The 23,177-nt window shown below is 52.9% G+C and overlaps 1 protein-coding gene across 3 annotated transcripts in view; it reads left to right on the top strand.

Moving 5' to 3' along the window:
* cpne2 (copine II) overlaps positions 1-23,177 on the top strand; it is a 360,136-nt gene that overhangs the window by 26,592 nt on the left and 310,367 nt on the right. For all 3 annotated transcript variants that reach the window (XM_038806867.1, XM_038806868.1, XM_038806869.1), the window contains exons 3-6: positions 7,430-7,609; positions 7,706-7,780; positions 13,362-13,433; positions 21,626-21,709. In XM_038806867.1, the coding sequence (XP_038662795.1) occupies positions 7,430-7,609; positions 7,706-7,780; positions 13,362-13,433; positions 21,626-21,709 (411 nt within the window). The remainder of the gene's footprint in view (positions 1-7,429; positions 7,610-7,705; positions 7,781-13,361; positions 13,434-21,625; positions 21,710-23,177) is intronic.

The raw sequence follows: 23,177 nt of genomic DNA, 5'->3' as shown, positions 1-23,177 counted from the left end.
TGGACCCTGGCTTAGACCGGTCAAGCTCGAAAACGGGCAGGGTGCCAGCAATGGCAAAGGACCTAAGAGAGTTCATGGAGCTGATGGGGGCGGGGGTGGATCCATGGAGATTTGGGCAGCCGAGGGTGAAGGAGTTCTCCTACTCACACGTGCATAAAGTGTACTCCCGGATTGATTTCTTTATTTTGAGCTGGGCCTTTTTGACTGGGGTAGTGGGCACTGGTTATTCGGCAATTACAATCTCAGACCATGCACCGCACTGGGTTGACCTGCTGGTTAGCAAGGACGTTAACCAGCGCCCGCATTGGAGGTTGGATGTGGGACTTTTGGCGGATGAAGGGGTGTGCGAGCGGTTGAGGAAATGTATTTAGAGCTACCTGCAGGTCAGTGACACGGGGGAAATTTCAGCAGCGGTGGTTTGGGAAGCACTGAAGGGGGTGGTCAGGGCTGTTCTCGATCCGGGCTCATAGGCAGAAGGTTGACAGGGCAGAGACGGACCGACTGGTAAAGGAGATATTACAGATTGATAGGAGGTATGCAGAGATCCCAGAGGCAGGGCTTTTAAGGGAACGGCGGAGGTTGCAGATGGAGTTTAGCTTGCTGACCACAGGGAGGATAGTGGAGCAGCTGAGAAAGGCGAGGGGGGCAATTTGTGAGTACACGCTTCCCAGGGAGTATGCAGGACAGCCACATGCTGGGGCAGTCGGTCATCCCCGGCCTCTCCGCGGAGCACCATGATGGGCGGCTGGCTCTTGGGGGATAAGGGGTATCCGATGAGGACCTGGCTAATGACGCTAGTATGGAGGCCAGTGACCGAAGCGGAGACCTGGTACAACATGGCCCATATGGCCACCTGGGCTGTGATTGAACGGTGCATCGGACTCCTCAAGATGCAATCCCGATGCCTCAACCACTCTGTGGTGCCCTCCAGTACACCGCCTGGAGGATCACCCGCTTTGTGGTGATCTGCTCTGCCCTCCACAACCTCGCACAGCAGCAGGGCGACGAGCTGGAGGTTGGTGATGAGGAACATGTGCCTGGGGGCAGCAGGGTAGCATGGTGGTTAGCATAAATGCTTCACAGCTCCAGGGTCCCAGGTTCGATTCCCGGCTGGGTCACTGTCTGTGCGGAGTCTGCACGTCCTCCCCCTGTGTGCGTGGGTTTCGTCCGGGTGCTCCGGTTTCCTCCCACAGTCCAAAGATGTGCGGGTTAGGTGGATTGGCCATGCTAAATTGCCCGTAGTGTCCTAAAAAAAAAAGTAAGGTTAAGGGGGAGGGGTTGTTGGGTTACGGGTATAGAGTGGATACGTGGGTTTGAGTAGGGTGATCATGGCTCGGCACAACATTGAGGGCCGAAGGGCCTGTTCTGTGCTGTACTGTTCTATGTTCTATGTTCTATCTCCGAGGAGGAAGAGGATGAGAACAATGAGGTGTCGCTGGACCAGCAGGGGCTGGAATACGAGGATGGGGAGGAACCGAAGGATCAGCTGGAGGCTGCAGGACAGGCGGCAGTGGTGAGGGTCCGTAAAGCCCGGAGGGCCAGGGAGGCCCTTGTACTCACTCGTTTCACACAGGACGTGGCCTGGTCTGTCAACCCCCCCGCTCTCATTTCCCACCCTCCCAGGGTATGTGACACATCACTCCAGGATGCTGGAAACGTGTCGGCACCGTCGGAGGGTCACTGTCAAGGGCAGGGGGTGATGATAACCCACAGAGAGCTGAGTGTCAGCACTCCTCAATCTATGCCATAGTCTGACCCCTGCCTGTCTGCTGAGTGCTCGCTCACACCCATTACCTGCACGTGGTGTTCCGGGAGGGGGGATGCCGGAGAGATGGGCCAAGGGTTCGGAGGTCAGCTCGCACTGCGGAAGAAAGTTGAAGAGGTGTCATAATGGCTGTGCTCAAGGGTGTTTAATGTGTAATACAACTCCCCACTCTCCCAATGGTGCCACCCCCACCCCACCCTCCCAACCCACCACCTCCTCACTCCCTAGCCACCGTGTCCTCCCCCTTCCCTGGTGCCCTCAGTGATCCTAGATGCGCGAGGTTTCCAGCTCTACCACTACGTCTAGGTGTCTCCCAGGATGCACATCAGAGGTGGAGGCAGCCAGCTGCTTACCTCGTCCCATGGCCTTCGATGCCCCTGGCGGGTGTCCTCTGAGGCTGGAGGACCTCAGCACACTTCCATGTGGCACATGCACAGCTGTGCTGCCATGTGCTGTGTCCTGACTTTGAGACGCGGCCTCATCAGAGGGGTGGAACTCGGGGGAGCTGGTGGCCACGGTCCCCACTCCATGAGACGGTTCTGGGTTGGCACCCAGCGATCCCTCCTCCGGGTCAATGCCCATAGGGCCCCAGGGTTCACCTCGGGATGGAGGGGCAGCTGGTTCAAGACTCGGCTGCCCCTGCATCATCTGGCGCCGCCAGCACTTGTGGTTCCCCATTGTCAGCAACATCTTGTCACCGACCTCAGTGATGCTGCACAGTGATTGGGACATGTTCTGCAGCACCTCGGCAATGCCCACCTGCGACACGCTCCGCAGCGCCTCGGCCAGTCCATCTGAGAGCGGAACATGTCCTGCAGAACCCCATCAAGGTCAGCCTGGTACTGGGTGACATCGCCCAGCGAGTCATACATTCTGCCGAGACCCTCAGTCATGCACAACACCTTGGACGCCTTCACTAATGGTATTGACGTCGTGCACCAGACTCTCCACTGTGGCCGCCACTCTAGCAGTGTTGGCTTCGGTGCCACTCATTGCCAGCGACATCTCCTGTGCCCGTAGCCTCTGTGGCGACTCCAAGTGGCTATGGATCTGCTGGAGTTATGCTGACATCCCCCTCTGCATGTCCCGGCGGCTCCCTGTCACTCCAACAGCTCCAGGTAACTCTGTACCACAAGCTCAGCATCAGACCTCCGACTGCAGTCTCGCCTGGGGGTTCCTGCATCCACCTGATGTACATCACCCCTCTGCCAGTCTGGGCCCCCTCCCGGCCATTATGGGATAGCTTTTATTTGGAATATTGTGCACAATTCTGTTCGCCACACTACCAGAAGGATGTGGAGGCTTTGGAGAGGGTGCAGAGGAGGTTTACCAGGATGATGCCTGGTCTGGCGGGTGTTAGCTATGTGAAGAGGCTGAATAGACTCGGACTGTTTTCATCAGAAAGACAGAGGTTGAGGGGTGACCTGATAGAGGTCTACAGGATTATGAAGGGCATGGATAGAGTGGATAGGCAGGCACTCGGGGGCATTGGTCTAAGGTCCTTGAGACAAAGTTTAGAGCAGATGTACGAGGCAGATTTTTTATGCAGACGTTGGTGAGTGCGTGGAACACGTTGCCAGGGGAGGTTGTGGAAACAGATACATTAACGGCGTTCAAAAGGCATCTTGACAAACACATGGGGCGAAATTCTCTGACCCCCAGCAGGGTCGGAGAATCGCCTGGGGGCGCCTAAAATCCCGCCCCCGCCGTGGCAGAGATTCTCCGCCACCTGGGAAGTGGCGGGGGCAGGAATCTCGCCACTCTGATCGGAGAGGCCCCTGCGGTGATTCTCCGGCCCGGATGGGCCGAAGTCCCGCCGCTGGGAGGCCTCTCCTGCCGCCGAGGTTTAAACCACCTCTGGAACGGCGGGCTCAGCGGCGCGAGCAGGCCCCCGGGGTCCTGGGGGGGCGGGGGGGGGGCGATCGAACCCCAGGGGGTGCCCCCACGGTGGCCTGGCCCGCGATCGGGGCCCCCCGCTCAGACTCCGGGCCAGTGCCCTGGCTGCACTAATTTCTTCCGCGTCCGCCATGGCGGAGGCGGAAGAGAACCCCACATCGCGCATGCGCCGGCAGTGACGTCAGCGGCCAGCTGCCGCTGACGTCACTGCCGGCGCATGCGCGGACCGGCGAAAGCCTTTCGGCCAGCCCCGTTGCCGGGGGCGCCGGATTTTTGCGCCGGTCTTCTGGTGGGAACCGCTCCGGCGTGGGGCTGGCCCCCAAAGGTGGGGAGAATTCCCCACCTTTGGGGAGGCGCGACCCCTGAGTGGTTGGCGCCACTCCCCTACTCCGGGACCCTCCGTCACGCCGGGTAGGGGAGAATGCCGCCCCTGGATAGCATAGGCACCGAGAGTTATGGCACAAGGAAGTGCTGAGGGTTTTGGCAAAGGTTGGTACCATGACCGACCGGTACAGGCTCGGAGGGTCGAAGGGCTCATTCCTGTGCTGTATTGTTCCTTATTCTTTGTTCTTTTCCTGAGGAGAGATAGAGGGGGCATGGTTAACCACACACGTGGTTCACAGTGGTGGGAGGGGGTGTGTGGAGGGAGGGTTGGTGGGGGGAGGTTGGGGGCGGATGCTCCCGGGGAGGGGGGGGGGGGGGGGGGGGGGTGTGCTTTGGTGTCTACTCGTGTTGCCCAGTGTAGGTTGTTGACCTTTTTTCAGCACTGGAGGCCAGTCCTCCTGGTCACACTCGCCGAGCTCACAACTGCCGCCACCTCATCCCAGGCAGCACTGGCTACCCTATGGTTCACCCTCCGGGACTGGGGGAACAGGACATCCCTCCTAGCCCCCACTGTGTCTCGGAGCATCCCCAGGTCAGTGTCCCCGAATCTTGGGGCTTGTCTACTGGGCGCCATTGTTGCGAGCTGCCTGGGGTTGGCTGAGCAAGCGCACCTTAAGTGCTGTTCGATCATGTTAGCGGGGGGCTGGCCGGCGCGATGCTGGCGAATCGGCTGGCGCGCCTTCATTTGCGGCAAGAAGCCAATGAGGCCTTGTTAAGTGGACCAATTACCGTTGAATTGTGTTGGCGGCGCCGCACTCGGAGATTTTTTATGGAGAATCAATCCCAGAGTGTTTCATCATTAAATTGGCTGGAACCTGAATTCCAAAAAAATTAGAATGCCGAAAATTGCTGAAGATCACGGCCGGGATTCTCTGATCCCGCGCCGGGTTGGAAAATCGGCGGGGAGGGGGAGGAGGGGGGGGGGGGGGTGAGATTTGCACCATGCTGCACCGACGCGGAGAATCGCCGGCAATCGCACCGGCGTGGGTTACATATGGTGCCACCCAGCAGGACCTCGGAGTTCTGGCTGCGAGGGCCGTCCTGGTTGGGGGTGGGGGGGGGGGATCCAACTCCGGAGGATGGGCCTCCATGGTGGCCAGGCCTGCAAACGGGGCCTACCAATCGGCGGGCGGGCTGGCTATTTCCGGTGGGGGGGGGGGGGGCTATGTTCGTCCACGCAGGCCCCTGTAGGGCGCCGCCGTATTTCCTGGGAGCTGGTGCAGAGACGGCAACCCATGCGCATGCATGGAACCGCGCCGGCCGTGGCGCGCATGCATGGGCCCCTGCCAGCCGTGTCGCGCCAGCTTTTAAGCGCACAGCACTCTGGTGCCGTACTGGCCCCCGAGGAAGGGGTGAAGGCTTGGGCATGGATGCCCATTGACGCCAGTGTCGCTCGCACCGGTTTTGACGTCGGCGTCAACACTTGGCCGGGACATCGGAGAATCCCGGCCCACATTTCCCGGTGTTTGATTTACATAGAAAATGTAGGCCTGGATTCTCCCGTACCCAGCAGGGCGGGGGTCCCGCCGGGATGGAGTGGCGTGAACCACTCCAGCGTCGGGCCACCCCAAAGGTGCGGAATCCTCCGCGCTTTCAGGGGCTAGGCCGACGCCGGAGTGGTTTGCGTCTCGCCGACCGAAGGGACTCCGCCGGCCGGCGCGGGTCTGCGCATGCGCGGGAGCATCAGTGGCTGCTGACGTCATCCCCGTGCATGCGCAGGGGTGGTTCACCTTCGCGCCGCCCTATCGCGGAGGCCTATATGGCCGGCGCATAGGAAAAGAGTGCCCTCACGGCACAGGCCCGCCCGCGGATCAGTGGGCCCTGATCACGGGCCAGGCCACCGTGGGGGCACCCCCAGGGGCCAGATCGCCCCGCGCCTCCCCCCAGGACACTGGAGCCCGCAAGCACCGCCAGGTCCCGCCGGTAGGGGACCTAGTCCAATTTACGCCGGCTGGACCGGCATAGAACGAGCGGGACTTCGGCCCATCACGGGTAGGAGAATCGCCGGTGGGGTCACTGTGAGCAGCCGCCGACCAGCAGGGCGCAATTCTCGCCCCCACCAATTGTCCGATGCTGTAGAATTCGGCAGCCGGCGGGGGCGGAACTCACGCCGCCCCCCCCCCCGACGATTCTCTAACCCGGCGGGGGTCGGAGAATCCCGCCCGTAATTTGGATCTCTGGGGCGGCATTCTCCCCTACCCGGCGTGACGGAGGGTACCGGTGTAGGGGAGTGGCGCCAACCACTCAGGGGTCGCGCCTCTCCAAAGGTGGGGAATTCTCCCCACCTTTGGGGGCCAGCCCCGCGCCGGAGCGGTTGCCACCAGAAGACCGGCGCAAAAAACTGGCGCCCCCGGCAGCGGGGCTGGCCAAAAGGCTTTCGCCGGTCCGCGCATGCGCCGGCAGTGACGTCAGCGGCAGCTGGCCGCTGACGTCACTGCCGGCACATGCGCGATGTGGGGTTCTCTTCCGCTTCCGCCATGGCGGCCGTGGAAGGAGTAATAGTGCACCCATGGCACTGGCCCGGAGTCTGAGCGGGGGGCCCCGATCGTGGGCCATGCCACCGTGGGGGCACCCCCCGGGGTTCGATCGCCCCCCACCCCCCCAGAACCCCGGGGGCCTGCTCACGCCGCTGATCCCGCCGTTCCAGAGGTGGTTCAAACCTCGGCGGCGGGAGAGGCCTCCCAGCGGCGGGACTTCGGCCCATCCGGGCCGGAGAATCACCGCAGGGGCCTCGCCGATCGGAGTGGCGAGATTCCTGCCGCCGCCACTTGCCGGGTGGCGGAGAATCTCTGCCACGGTGGGGGCAGGATTTTAGGCGCCCCCAGGCGATTCTACGACCCTGCTGGGGGTCGGAGAATTTCGCCCCTGATCTTGAGGGATGAAATACAACAATAGATACTAATGAAGACAAATTTAATTTGTTTCTAATGCAATTGTCTGTAAGAATGTGGGCATCACTAGCAAAGCCCATCTCTACTTGCCCTAGAATGTGGTGATGGGACAACATTTTGAACTGCTTGGAGTAATTTAATCCAATGAAGTGGTTTGTAATACCACTTCAGAGAGAAGCTAAGAATCAATCATGTTGGGAGGGACTGCCAACACATGCAGATCACACCAATTTGGACTAAACAAAAATGTTACAAGAAGATGCAACTATTGAATTAGTTTTGTGAGTAATAAAGACTGGAAATTTCCAGCCAAAAATCCATTGAACTAAATAGCCTCCCCACATCTCTAACCTCTGGAACATCAAAGTTAGCATCGAAAGTCTCCCAACATGTTCACCAGTGTATATCCGGAAATAAATGTCCACCATAAAATTACCTCTGTTGTAGAACTTAACGTAAAATGAAACCCTTCTTATTGTATCTTCTCTGACAGATTGGCCGAACAGAGACAGCCATGAACAACCTAAATCCAGTATTTGCCAAGAAATTTGTGGTAGACTATCATTTTGAAGAAGTACAGAAATTGAAATTTGCCTTGTTTGACCAGGACAAATCCAGCAAACAGCTTTATGAACACGACTTTCTTGGAGAATTTTCATGTACTCTCGGAGTGGTAGGTCTGACTTTTTGTATGACCATTAGTTATTCCAAAGCAGCACCAGTCTTCACTACTTACCTATTAAATGTAAACTTTTGATTAATGACGCAGATTGTTTCAAGCAAGAAGATGACGCGGCCGCTTACTCTGACCAATGGGAAACCTGCTGGAAAAGGAACAATAATGGTACAGTCAAATTTAATATTGACCATCACAATGATAACAAAATAAACTCTTAAACCAATATGTGCTTGGTGAAGCAGTAAGGCCAAGTAGATTGATCATTCTGACCAGTTCTACTGTGTTGGGTTTCTAACTCCGTGAATCAGTATTTGGAATAAGGTCTGCAGGGAAGAAATATAGTCAGGAATCTCAGAGTAAGCTTCATTCTTCATTATCTAGCTGATCTGAGTGTGCTTGATGCTATTGCTTAACATCCAAGGAAATGTCCAAATTAACCTTCAATTTATGCACTTGCGTCCAGATATTTGCCATAGTGGAGAGTCTCTCTCTTGAGGTGAAAATAACGGGAGTGATGGAAAATCGTATGTCCTGCCCCCATCGATCGCAATTCCCATTTTCGCACGGTGGGAATTGGGACTGAGGACGTTTTGCACATATGGGCTTTATGGGGCAGCCGACCAGTTAAAGCATCAACCGCCTACACTCAGTGAGATTTTGGTCGCCTTGGGACTGAATTTTACGCTGCAAGATCCGGAGGATTTCCCACATTTTTTTTTTAGAAAATATTTTATTAAGGCATTTATAATTTAACCTTTTAAACAAAGAAATCCAACAAACAAAAAACTCACAATAACATAACCATCTCCCCCCCAAGAATAAATCCTGACTATCGTGGTCCGTGTAACTACTCCATCTCACGGTTCTCCCTTCATTAGTTTTCCTACCCTTATTCGTCAGTTCCATGCCTCTCCCTTCCTCCACACCCCCCCCCCCCCCCTAATTTTCCTTGAAGAAGTCGATGAACGCTCCTGGATCTTCCGACACTGCAAATATTGCCACCTCTGGACTCGGCGTCACTCTCCCTTCCAGGACCTCTGACATGACATCCGCAAATCCCTGCCAAAATCCCCTCAGCCTCGGACACGCCCAGATCATATGCACATGGTTCGCAGGACTGCCCCCCCGCCCCCCCCCCCCTCCCAGAGCCCACACTTGTCCTCCGCCTCCTCAAAAAAACTGTTCTTTACGGAACATATTAAGGGCTGTGTTGACATTGCACTCAGTTTAGGATGTCATCACACCGGTTTGCAATGATATGGCACACCGATGGCTCAAAAAGCCAGGAACCCACCCACATTATTTAATTATCAATTTAAAAGGCAATTCAACTAATTAACACCCCATCCATCTCGCTGCAATAATATGGTCAGAAGACAGTAATACACCATCAGGGTAAAATTTACAATGAGTGGGGAATCTGCTTTCTTAAGAGTAGTTTGTTTGGATGGGTTTTTAAAAAGGCAGCTGAGACCAGAGCCTCAGCTTTGCAGTTCTAATTGTATTGACTTTGAGGAATGTTCATATGAGTGGATAGAGGAACCTTTTGGGCATTTATCATGAGGAGAACTCTCCTCTGATTCAAAGGGCTCTTTTGACGGAACATTTGCCTGTCTATTAACCAGTATGAGGGGTGAAGAGTGTGCGAGACAGGTGGGGATTGTTGTCTGATTTAGAGACACAACCTCCAGTGAGGAGGAGAGAAGGATTAGGTGCAGGTGTGTAGTAGGGTGAAAGGAAGAAGGGAATGGAGGCTCAGGATGCTATCATTCCTCAGGAAGGAGACAAAGCAGCAGCGCCAGTCCCCAATGGTAAGGTGGTGTTCAGGAACACTCACTTCAGCCAGTTTATGCCACCCCAAGGGTATAGGGGCATTGATTCAGCTGCCTACACTTTCTTTAATAATAAATTTAGAGTGCTCAATTCATTTTTTTTAAATTAAGGGGCAATTTAGCGTGGCCAATCCACCTACCCTGCACACCTTTGGGTTATGGGGGCGAAACCCACGCAAACGGGGAGAATATGGGCAGCACGGTAGCACAAGTGGATAGCACTGTGGCTTCACAGAGCCAGGGTCCCAGGTTCGATTCCCCGCTGGGTCACTGTCTGTGCGGAGTCTGCACGTTCTCCCCATGTCTGCGTGGGTTTCCTCTGGGTGCTCCGGTTTCCTCCCACAGTCCAAAGACGTGCAGGTTAGGTGGATTGGCCATGATAAATTGCCCTTAGTGATCAAAAAGGTTAGGAGGGGTTATTGGGATACGGGGATAGGGTGGAAATGGGGGCTTAAGTGGGTCGGTGCAGACTTGATGGTCTGAATGGCCTCCTTCTGCACTGTATGTTCTATGTACTATGTAATGTGCAAACTACCCACGGACTGTGACCCTGAGCCAGGATCGAACCTGGGACCTCGGCGCCATGAGGAAGCAATGCTAAGCACTGTGCCACAGTGCTGCCTCCAGCTGCCTACACTTGAGTGAGGATTGCTGCAGGGGACTCAGGCTTTTCAGAGCAATTGTGACATTACTATGTGAGATGCTCGCAGGGGAGATCTCATCCAATTGCCTTGGGAGCCATCCAGTGCCTGTTGCATTGAAGGTGACAAGTTATTTACATCTTGGCAACAGGCTCATTCCAGGCCGCCTGTGGAGACATTACTGGGATAACGCAGCCTGCAGCACACCATTTAATCAAGGGGTTCACAGATCCAACATTCCAAAGGGCAGGGAATTACATCTGTTTCTCGCCGGATGTTCAAATTCAAATGGATAGAGCGATTACCAGTTTCGCAAGGGTGTAGGGAGCCATTGACTGCACTCCTGTAGCCGTTGAGCCTCTTGCTGGACAGCCCTTCTGTAAACAGAAAGTGTTTCCACTTGATCACTGTGCAGCTAGTGTGCAATCATAATTAGAGGGTCATGCAGGTGTGTGCCAAGTATCTGGGAGGCTGTCACACTCGTACACCCAATAGAAACTCTCAGATTCCAGACCTTTTACATCCTTGGAGGGTTGGCTATTAGCTGATGAGGGTTATCCGCTGAAAAGATGGCTAATGACACTTATGAAGGTGTCCAGACCTGATGCAAAGTGGAGATACAGTGAGAGCCACACCAGCACCATGGCTGGAGCAAACCATGAGTCTCCTCAAGATGCAATTCCTATTATGGGCTGATCTGAGGTGCACTACATTACTTCCCCTCGTGTGTCCCCGATGAGGGCAACACGGCGGCGCAGTGGTTAGCATTGCTGCCTCAAGGCGCCAAGGTCCCAGGTTTGATCCTGGCTCTGGGTCACTGTCCGTGTGGAGTTTGCACATTCTCCCCGTGTTTGCGTGGGTTTCCCCCCCACAACCCAAAGATGTGCAGGTTAGGTTGATTGGCCACGCTAAATTGTCCCTTAATTGGAAAAAATGAATTGGGTACTCTAAATAAAATTTAAAAAGTGTCCCTGATGGTCATGGTTTGCCGTGCACTCCATAACATCGCCATCCATGGAGGAGATGCCTTGGGGGATGATGACATGCCAGATGACAACCAATCATCTAAGGGCAAGGGCAATGATGAGTGGAGGGGCCACAGTGTTGCTCCTGTTGGTGGCCCTGGCCATGATCGAGTGAATGGCCTTTGACACCAGGAATGCCTTATTATGGCAAAAGGTTTCTGTGATACGTCTCGCCACTGCCATAGAAGGGGTTTGGTGAACTCTTGCTCCTCCTTTTCTCAGCACTCGGCATGAACTTGTCACTTTGATCATACGCTGCATGAAGGAGGGTAGGAAAGGCGGCCTCACTGAGTGGCAGCTTTGCCCCCTTTAGAACGTTTCTCCCCTTTTCTCTTTGGTATAGACATCTCTGCATGGAAATAAATGTACAACTTCTCAAACCAAAAGGTTGGAGAGTTGCTTATTTTAAAATTTCTTCTATGATGGTGGACATGGTTGGCAAGAGTTCGCGCAAATTTAAATTAACTTACCTGGCTAGCCTGGAACATGCACTCAGTTGATCAGTGGATGGGTCACATGACACTGTCCTGTGCCAGTGGGCCTTTTAAAGAGCTGGTCGTTACCCTGTTCCAGGTCACAGCCTGCAGCCTCAGAGACCGGACATCTCGCCTTCAAGCATTCATTTTGCCAGGGTGACTGTCTCTAGCCCACCTTGTTGCTAATTCACAGCAATTACCATATTATCGGTTGCCTTACCATGGCGGACCTGGAAGTAGGAACAACAGCAATTTCCAGGTACAGAACCCGTTGTTAGCACGCAACCGAATTATCAGCCCTTGGAGTCTGAAACCCAAAGTGTCCAGATTAGAACTGGTAAAAGTAGGCTGAACTTGTGGTTTCATTTGCATTGCCAGGGAGCCCCTTTGAAGAGATAAGGGAGCCACTTTGAAGAGGTAAGGCATCCCTTTAGATATGGTCCTGGGATACCCTTTGGGCGAGGTCAGGTGCCCTTTGGGGGGGGGGGGGTGTACAGCATCCTTTGGGATGGTGAAAAGTAGGCATCAATGTGTGTAAACCTGCATTCTGTCAAGTTCATTTTAAACTGTCACATGCCTGTCAAAATCAGCTGTCAAAAGTGTTAGAACAACTATCAAAGGGAGTTGTCAAGACGTTTAAAAGTCCTGCCCTTTAAATATTTGGGGGGAATGTTTAAAAAGCATGGTTGCTGGTTATTTAATTTATTCAAGTCTGTTGACATAAACCTGAGGGCTTCCATTACTGGATTATTGCTCTATGACTGATTTCACATCCATCCATTATCACAGGAGGGTGCTTCCGATTTCACAGTTTAACCAAGAGTTTCAAATGGTTATAGATTATTTGATGTCAGGTGAATTACAGTGTTTGTTGTTATAAGGGATTGTGCATTTGAGTGAAATTGTTGCTATAAGGCCTTATTGAAGGAATGTAAATATAGTAAATGGCATGTTATGCATGGGAGTGTTTTTTTCGATATGAAATGAAATGAAATATTGTTGTCTACAATAGCCACTTAAGACTGTTTTTTAGAATTTTATTTAATCTTTGCCTGCGTCCTGAGGCCTGTCCATGGTGGATACCAGATGAGTTGGTGTGGTAGGTGTAACGGCAGTGTGGTGGGTTGGAGGCATGGGTTGTCATGAGTTGACAATAGGTTGGCATAGAGGCTATGAAGGGTTGAGTAGAAGGGTATAAGTTAACATGGCTATAAAGGGCCAAAGGAGTTGGTAGGGGGGCATAGCTTCACATAGGGAGGCATGAGGAGCCATAGGGACTGTCTAGGGACATACCTTAGCTTTGGGGCTTGAAGGGCCATGGGTGGGTGGGAGCACGAGGTGGCATGGGTTGGCATGGGGGGTTTGTGGAGGAGTAAGGGCTGGAGAGATGTTTCATGTTTTATTCTTTTTTTAAAATATGTTTTCTACAACATGCCGGAACCCCGTGGAAGGCCTTCTGTCCAGCCCATGTCTTCACCTAGCATCCTCCTCAGTTCTTTCCGAGTTGCCTTTTAATCCAGTCTGCTCTCTCCAGACTGACGTCTGGGCAGCCAGTTTTGAAGCGTGGGGAGGAATCTCCTGTCTCTGTGCACCCGGCCCGGGAGCAGAAATCTGGGTCCTGGTCTTATTCTTGCTCCTCCACAAGTGTATTTTTATGCTGGCATTAAAGGATTATAAAGTCACCCACCTGGTGTGCAGCAGATGTGTTGGCAGGCAATTAACTGAATACATTTTACGAAATGTAATGTTAATGCATTCTCTTATCTTTGCAGATAAGTGCCCAAGAAATATCAGATAATAGAGTAATCACCCTTAGCATGGCTGGACGAAAGCTGGACAAAAAGGTAGGCCGAAACCTGTGTGACGGCTTTATAGTGTGCAAGTATATTCATGCCTAAGACCACTGTTATATTTCTGACTGTCAAATTAAAATGTTCCACAATAACATGCCAGGTAACTTGAGCAATGGTTCAGTTGGATTTTTGTAGTTCTTTATGATAAATGTTCCGCTCCCATCCATGGTGGGAATCATTGTGGACGGGATGGAAAATTTGATGGATCATTTAATAGTCTGTTTACCTCGGGCGGGAATTTCCGGTCTTGGGCGGATGCGGCCGAAAAATCCTATCCACAATGTTTTCCAATATCCGCCTCCTGCTCGTGCAGTACGTTATGGTGTTCCCCATGAAATGGTTGGGAATTGCATGGCAAATGATTATCCCCTAAATTATCCAGTTTGCAATTGCAGCCTCACAATTTTTCATTTGTGGTGATTCTGTTGATGGGAGATAGCCTCTAGGTATGGCTTCCCCATAAGAGGAAACATGCTTTCTATATTGAGACACTCCTCAACTTTCTAACTGAAAATGAAAACCGCTTATTGTCACGAGTAGGCTTCAATGAAGTTACTGTGAAAAGCCCCTAGTCGCTGCATTCCGGCGCCTGTTCGGGGAGGCTGGTACAGGAATTGAACCGTGCTGCTGGCCTGCCTTGGTCTGCTTTAAAAGCCAGCTATGTAGCCTTGTGCTTTGAGACAAACGAGTCGCAGCCTGTCTACCTTTCCTGATCTGTGCACACTGGCATTCCTCGGAGCATCATTGTAAATCATCTCTGCATGTTCTCCAGTTTCTCTATATCCTTTATGTAATATGGTGAGCAGAACTGCATGCAGCATACAAGGCTGTGTGGACCAAATGCTGGAAAATGGGATTAGAATAAAGAGGTGCTTGATGGCCTGTAAGGACATGATGGGTCAAAGGGCCTCTTTCCGTGCTGGAAAAAACTCTGACTCTAACTAAGGTCTAGTACATGTTTAGCATAACTTCCCTCTTTTTCAATTCTATCCCTCCAAGCCTTGTTTGCTTTTTTTATGGCCTTTTTAAACCTGTGGCACAACATTTAGTGATTGGTGCATTTATAGTCCAAGGTTCCTTTGTTCCTCTAGTCCACCTGCACTCACCATCTAAGTAATGTATACTAATTCACTATCCAACTGGCCTTCAAATTAAGCAAGCACAAATTTGGGGAGATGGTGGCATAATGACAAGTCGCTGGACTAGTAATCCAGAAGCCCAGGCTAATGTTCTTGGGCAAGGGTTCACATCCCACCCTGCCAATCTTATTCCCTGATGGAATTTAAAATTCAACAAATGAATCTGGAATGTAAAGCTAGGCTCAGTAATGGTGACCATTAAACTGCCATTGATTGCCTGGGTCACTAATGTCCTTTGCCAGCACTGCCTGGTCTGACCGAATTGTGACTTCTAGATCCACAGCCATGTGGTTGAGTCTTAACTGCCCTCTGAAATGGTTTAGCAATTGGGTCCAAGAGCAGTTAGGGATGGGCAACAAGTGCCGGCCTTGCCAGCTACGCCCACATCTCACTAAAGAACAAATTAGTAATCTCAATATCGACGATTTATCAGATTTTATGGATGTGTGAATAGAAAGCTGAATATTTTAGAATGTAATATCAGAATAATTTTTATACTGACTGGAAGTAGCCCATTAACTAACCTAGAGGAAGAAATGGGTGGGACCCAAGAGGACCTCATTTGTTCTATTTATAATATATACATTTTGAAGAAATGTCTTGCCCTGAGAGCTTGATGTGGTCCTGAGCCTCAGGAGACTCCAGGCTCACTTACCTCAATAGCTTTTAGATGAGTAGCAACCCCCAAGTTAGGAAGAGAGAAAAGTCGAGTAATATTGTCATTCAAGATTGCCACCCAAGGACCTCTCTTTTAAATGGGTGTCTGTGGGGACTGAGTTGAGTGGAGCTGTTATTCTGCCACTCACTTCTTCCTTATGGTCAATTACCTGCTAATAACCACTCTCTAGACTTGCATGTGAAGCACACCCTTTGGATCCAATAGTGTATGACCGCTGACTTCCCTACACCATTTTCTGCACCTAAGACGCATTTGAAGTGAAGCTGTGATTTAGTGCCATTTTCTGGACACTGAGCACACACTAGGCATGGTATTGGGATACTGTATGCTACATACTGACTGAGGATACAATAATATAGTCACAGTGCATGGTCATTAATTCCTCCAAAGAGATATGACACTTGAAAAATGTTAATTGCAGCATGCCCACCCATTACTGTAATCTCCTGACAACTTTGAACACAAACCCAGTTTACAGTTCAATAGACTTTCTACTGATTGTTAATCTAGTTGCTCTGCATTAATTCTGTATATTGCACTGGGGTAGAAAAGGTAACAAGAAACATTTTTAACTTATTGGGTCTTATTTTCTTCTTCTTCCTACAATTGTGCCTTTGTGAGGTGTTTTTTTTAGTGTGTATGGGTTGGACTGTATAATTGCAGGCTTTTTGATTACAGTAATCAGTGTAGTTCACCCACTGGTGAGAGCACTCCCTGCTTTCTATGCTGAAGGTATGTTAAAGGTGACTGAATATCAGGCCAACAGTATACTCAGGAAAAGAGGCACTTGTTGGATTATATAAGCAGCAAACTGTTTTCTCAAAATGAATCACCTTGGTAGTGGCCCAGTGGTGAATCTTGCCACTCAGCTATGGGCTGGTTGGCATCTTGGTGTCCTTTGGCAAGTCCATTCCAAGAGCATTCCTCTTGCCCTAATGCAGGCATGCGTTTCAACGTGTGGGGTGCTTTCTCCCTTAAACTGGAGACGGGTTATTTTCTGGGTTTTTTGAGACATTTTGAGACATCCCAATCAGACTATCCAATTCTTTGTGTTTGCTGCCCTTTCAGACTCCGTTTTCTCCCTGGATTATTAAGTCATACAAACTGACTGCTCTCCTCTTGTGTAGCATCTCCTTCATTAAGTTGAGCCAAATGAAGGAGGACATGGCTCCTTGTCAGGAAATGTTACCCCACCTTCTCCCCTCAGCCCCAAGAATAACAGGTTTCTTTGGTTTCATTCATAGAATATGTCAATGCACTCCATGCGAAAAAAGCAGTTTCTTCATTTTAATCTGGACAACAGTTGGGGGCGGGGTGGGGTAGGTAGATGGGGTGTAATTTGCTTCAAGAGCTGATCCAGGGCATCAGATGGTGTGTTTGCTGGTGTGCCTTGGGGAGAGGCTAAAGCAAGAGGTGCTTCTTTCCATAACTCTGCATATCCAACTCACACGCTCTTCTTGAGGAGCTCCACAGCAGGAGTGCAGCCTTGCGGAATTTGCACCAGTACATCCCACTCATTAGTTGGTTGGGTATGACTGGCGAATACACTACAGCAGCAAATAGATGCTCCTTATTTATATTAAATAGGGAACATTTTAATTATCTCCAGAGGCTAAATGATTTTTCAAACTGTTCATGTACAGCGAGTTGGGAACAAGGTTAAATAATGGAGGGGATCTCCGGAAAGGTTTCCAAGTGTGTAGCGAGCGGGAATTGTCATGGGTTTCCGGGCGCTCGGCCCAGTGAGGCCAGCAACGCTATTTAACATTAATTGGTTCACTTAACGAGGCCTCACTGGCTTCTCGCCGCAAGTGAAGGCTCGCCAACTGATTAGCCGGCACCGCGCTCGCCAGCCCCCCCCCGCTAACAAGGTCGAGCAGCACTTAAGCTGCACTTGCTCAGCCAACCCCAGCCAGCTCGTAACAATGGCTGGCCATTGGAGACCGGCCCCAAGATCCGGGGATGCAGATCTGGGAAGGCGCCGAGTCGCCATGGAGGCCAGCAGAGATGTTCGGTTCCTCCGAGGTTCCTGGAAAGTTGGGCATTGGGCAGCCAGTGCTGCCTGGGACGAGGTGGCAGCAGCTGCCAGCTCGGGGCGTGTGACCAGGAGGACTGGCCTCCAGTGCCGTAAAAAAGTCAATGACCTACACTGGAGCAGCATGAGTAAATAGACACCATTGCCCCCCCCCCACCCCACAACTCTCCATGTATCCCCCAACCCTCCCTTCAACCCCCCCAACCCCCAACCCTTCCTCACACACCTTCCCCATGCATATGCCTAACAATGCTGTCTGCAGGAAAAGCTCTTTCACAATCGGCGGGCAAGGGCCCAAACGGGCGGTGGGGTGCCAGACTTAAGAATCCTCACTTCCTTCGAGGAGTGTGCCCTGGAAGTGACAGGGGTGGCCGAGGACAGGGCGGTCACCCACGCGGAGGCTGGTGAATGTCACAGCGGTGAGGAACCACTGGGCTCCACTCGGAGGACCTGTCAAACGAGAGTTTTTATAGCCTTACTGACTGACCCATCCCTCCCACTGACCACATGTCCATTCTCCCGCAGGTCCTCCAGCTGACGGCACTGGCCCATCCTGGGCGGCCCCTCTCCTGCCTCCCACAAGAGCATCTCGGAGGGGAGGTCCAAGAAAGACACAATCGAGGCATCACAACTGTCATCCCCACTCTCGACCAGCGCATATGCAGGCAGCCCGGTGGGAAATGTTAGTGGTCAGACCTCTGGGGCACAATCTGGTGAGCACCACACAGCTGCTGAAGTACATCAGGTGGAGTCAGGTGCCCCCAGGCAAGTCAGCAGTCGGAGGTCTGCTGGATCCCAGGTTCCAGCTGGGTATCAGCCTGATGCTGAGCCTCTGGCAGAAATATTCCCGGAGCTGATGAAGACAATAGGGAGCGGTAAGGACATTCATAGGGAGATGTCAGTGACACTTGAGTAGATCCATGGCTGATTGGAGGAGTCCCAGAGGCTATGGGTGCAGAAGATGGCGCCGGCAATGCGTGGCACGAAGCCCAACACTGCTAGGGTGGCGTCTGCAGTGGAGAGCCTGGTGCACGACGTCGGCATCATTAGTGAAGTAGTCCAAGGCATCGCCCAGTCGGTGACTGGCATGGCGGAGGTCTCAGCAGAACCAGGCTGACCTTGATCAGGTTCTGCAGGACATGTCCCACTCTCAGATGGGAACGGCCGAGGTGCTGCGGAGCTTGTCTCAGTCACTGAGGAGCATCGCTGGGGGATTTGACACGATGGTGCAGACCATGGGGAGCCGCCAGGATTGGCAGAGCCAGATGATGCAGGGGCAGCCGGGGCTCAAACCAGCTGTCCCTCTGACCTACGGTGAACCCTGGGGCCCTATGAGCATTGACCTGGAGGAAGGGGTGCTGGGTGCCAACCCGGACCTGTCCCATGGAGTGGCAACAATGGCCACCAGCTCCACCCAATTTCTGCCCCTCTGATGAGGCCATGTCTCACAGTCACCACCCGGAACAGGGCGCAAGGCTGTGCATTTGCCCCCGACAAGTGCGCCAGGGCCCTTTGCCCCAGAGGACACCCTCCAGGAGCATCGAAGGCAATGGGACTAGGTGAGCAGGGCCCTTTGCCCCAGAGGACACCCTCCAGGAGCATCGAAGGCAATGGGACTAGGTGAGCAGCTGGCTGTCTCCAGCTCTGATATGCATCCTGGGGAAATGCCTTGATGCAGTAGTAGAGCTAGGAAGGCAAAGCACATCGAGGATCAGTGAGGGGTGTTGGGGTAGGAGGGGGGGTGGGGGGGGGGGGGGGTGGGGTGGACGGGGGGGAGTTGTCAAACAAAATAGACACCATTGTGCACAACCAGTATGACACCTCTGTCACTTCCACAATGCGGGCTGCCCTCTGAACCCTTGACACATCTTTCCAGGCATTGCCCCCCCCCCCCCCCCCCCCCCCCCCCTCCCCCCAAAAGCCCCGGGCACACTGCGTGCATGTGATGGCTGTGAGCGAGCACTCAGCAGACAGGCAGGGGTCAGACTGTGGCATGAATTGAAGAGCACCAGCCCTCAGCTCTCTGCGGGTTATCATCATCCCCTGCCCTCGACAGTGACTCGCTGACGGTGCAACAGTCCCAACACCCTGGTGTGATGTAACACATACCCTGTGAGCGTGGGAGATGGGAATGGGGGTGGGTTAGGTAGCGATGACGGACCAGGTCATGCACGTCCGAAGTGAATAGGGTGATATGAGAGCCTCCCTGGCCCACGGGCTTTATGCACACTTACCGCAACCACCTGTCCTGCAGCCTCCGGCTGATCCTCCGGTTCCTCCCTGGGCTCGTCCTCCAGCCGCTGCCGGTCCAGCGCCATCTCATCATCTTCGTCCTCCTCCTTGGGCACATGTTCCTCATCACCAACCTCCATCCCGCCGCCCTGCTGCTGTGCCAGGTTGTGGGGGGCACAGCAGATCACCACAAAGTGGGCGACACTCTGGGGGTGTACTGCAGGGCACCCCAGAGTGGTTGAGGCATCGGAACTGCATTTTGAGGAGTCCGATGCGCTTCTCAATCACAGCCCAGGTGGCCACATGGGCCTCGTTGTATTGGGTCTCCACTTAGGTCTTTGGCCTCCGTACTGGCGACATTGCTCAATGGGTACCCCTTATCCACCAAGAGCCAGACGCCCATCCTGGGGTGATCCTCGAAGAGGCCGGGAATGACCGACTGCCCCAGGATGTAGCTGTTGTGCCGCTCCCTGGGAACCGTTACATGATCTTTATCTGGTTGTCGAACACAAGCTGTACGTTGAGGCAGTGGAACCCCTTTCTGTTAATAGAGGGCACTCTCAGATGGCTTGGTGAGCGCAGGGCAACATGCATGCCATCCACTACCCCTGGACCTGTGGCAACCCCGACGATGGCGGATAATCCTGCTGTCTGGACATCTTGCTGGGCTCGATCCATGTAAAAGTTGATGTTGTTTTCCGCCCGCGCAAACGGGGCATCTGTGACCTGCTGGATGTACCTGTGGGCTGTGGCCAACTCGAGCCCTGGAATGATCCTAAAGCGTAAAAGTTAAGGGCTGCAGTGACTTTGATGGCTACCGGGAGCGGGTGTCCTCCTCCTCCATGTGGTGCCAAGTCCACAAGGGCATGGCACATGTGCTGAACCGTCATTTGTTCCAACAACCAGCACACGTGTACACACTAGGCTATCGCAGGACAACCCCTCTGAGAGTCCGTGGCCTGATGGACAGCCGGATCCTGAGGGTGTGGGCTGGGGTCCGGCACATGGTCTGCCGCCTTGAGCATCTGCTGATACTGCCACTATCTCTGACATCTGGCCGCCCGGCCTAGCAACAGCACCACTAGGGCAAGTTATGCTGGGTCCAAAATCCCTTCCATAGCGTTCAATATCTGTAAGGCCTTTGGGAGACCGATAAACAGCAGTGGCTCCCACCCCGGGACCCTCCATTTTGTCACCCCCACACCCATCCTGAATGCCCTGCCCATGCACCCCCGGCCACAGCGGGCCCCCCTCACCGGAACCCAGAAACCTGCACCCTGGACACCCACTCATAACTGCACCTGGACCTGCCGCTGGTCCCCTCATCGTGGTACTGACACCCCGCCATCAAAGATGGCTACTCACCTCCTCGGCTCCCCACAGAAGCCCAACCTCCAGGTTCACATTTTAAAAAATGAGTTCTAATCGACGCCAGTGTCACCACTTGCTGGGGAGGCTGATTAATGACCGGATATGGGGTGTCTCCCGTTAATTATATGGAAATATTGCTCAATGATAATATTTCTCACTATGCTACGGCAAGATCCCAATTTTGTCTACGGGTGCGTGCCAGTTGCATCGCAAACTGTTTGGCGCCTGGCGTGGTTCTCAGTTTCGACCTCTTACACTATTCACCGGCCTCATTTCACTCGAGCGAGAGCGCAATGAGGCCAGAGAATCGCGGACAATTTTTCAAACTTTTCATGTACAGGGAGTTGGGAACATCACTGAGTTCATCTGCTGTTTTATCATTGGTGTGTGTGTGACATATATATATATAGGTGTGTGTGTATGTGTGATATATAATATATATAATATAAAATATATAAATATATTATGTGTGTACATGTGTGCGTATATATATATATATATATATATATATATATAAATCTTACTTGCCTGCATGCCAAGCCCTTTCATCTGCATTAACTCAGCCTTAAAGAGTGGTTTCTTTCTTGAGTTTCAAACTACCCAAACATCCTTTTCTATCGAGAACAGTACCCTTCCCAGAGTTGATTTAAGATGGTATTAACAAGGCCAGTAATAAAACAGTTGCTGTGTGAATAGGACTTGTTCTCATTCAAATTTTTTGTTGTAGGATCTCTTTGGGAAATCTGACCCTTATTTAGAATTCTATAAACAAGAGGAAGATGGAAAATGGATGCTGGTTCATCGAACAGAGGTAGTTTTCTTTGATCTTTTGTTGAATGGAATTGTCTTTTTTTAACGTGGTGAGGATGCGGGGTGAAATGTTCACAGGGAAAATGGGGTTAGCATGCTTGAACTAAGTTTAATCCTCGCTCTTTGTATCTATCCAGGCATTTCTGTCATTTGCTGGTATCAAGGCACTGCAACATATTCATCGTGATTCTCCGGCCCCCCGCCGGGCAGGCGAATCCCCGGGGGGCAGCGTGAATCCTGCCCTGCCGCTTCGATGCTGGCTGCCGAATTCTCTGGCGGCAGTTTTCAGGCGGGGGGCTGGGATCACGCCACGCTGGTCGGGGCCATTAGCAGCCCCCCCTCCCCCAGGCAATTCTCCTGGCCCCGATGGGCTGAGCGCTGGTCAGTTTCTGGCCAGTCCCGCCGGCGTGAAATGGACATGGTCCCACATGGCTGGACCTAGCTGGTAGACCGGTCGGTGCGGTCCCTGGGGGGGGAATCCGGCCCCGGGGGAGGCCCTCACAGTGGCCTGGCCTGCGATTGGGGCCCGCCGATCTGCAGGCGGCCCATGCCATGCGGGCACTCCTTCCTTCCACGCCGGCCTCTGTAGGGCTCTGCCATGGCAGGTGCGGAGAAGACACCCCAATGCGCATGCGCAAGAATACGCCGGCTGGTCTGCGCATGCGCGGAACCACGGCAGCGGTTCGGCACATGTGCTAACTCACGTTGGCCCTTCGCCGCCGGCTGGCGGGGCACCAACCCCGCCGCCGCTGGCCTAGTGGAGGATTCCGAAACTTCCGGTTGGCCTGATGCCGGAGTGGTTCGCGTCATTTTTTTACGCCGGTGTCGGGAGATTCGGGAGAATCCCGCCCATTGTGTATACCACCTGGGTGTGGAGAGGGTGGATGGGTGGCTGGGTGTGACGGTGATTGGGGCTTGCTGTAGGAGTTTGGATGCGGGGAGCAGGGAAACCAACATACAAATAACGCAATTTCAAACCCATCAGCCCTACCACCTCGAAGAACAAGTGCAGCAAACACTTGGAAATGCCATCACCTGCGACAGGGGCAGCACGGTAGCATTGTGGATAGCACAATTGCTTCACAGCTCCAGGGTCCCAGGTTCGATTCCGGCTTGGGTCACTGTCTGTGCGGAGTCTGCACATCCTCCCCGTGTGTGCGTGGGTTTCCTCTGGGTGCTCCGGTTTCCTCCCACAGTCCAAAGATGTGCAGGTTAGATGGATTGGCCATGATAAATTGCCCTTGGTGTTGGGTGGGGTTACTGGGTTATGGGGTTAGGGTGGAGGTGTTGACCTCCGGTGGGGTGCTCTTTCCAGGGGCCGGTGCAGACTCGATGGGCCGAGTGGCCTCCTTCTGCACTGTAAAGTCTATGATAATGTCATCATCCCCCATCCACCCCCAAGTCACACTATCCTGACTTGGAAATACATCATAACTTACTGTTATTGGGTCAAAATCCTGGAATTCCCT

This window comes from Scyliorhinus canicula, chromosome 9 (genome assembly GCF_902713615.1).
Source record: "Scyliorhinus canicula chromosome 9, sScyCan1.1, whole genome shotgun sequence".
Classification (NCBI taxonomy): domain Eukaryota; kingdom Metazoa; phylum Chordata; class Chondrichthyes; order Carcharhiniformes; family Scyliorhinidae; genus Scyliorhinus; species Scyliorhinus canicula.
Note: the sequence above shows the minus strand (reverse complement) of the source record. Positions and strands in the feature narration are given on the sequence as shown.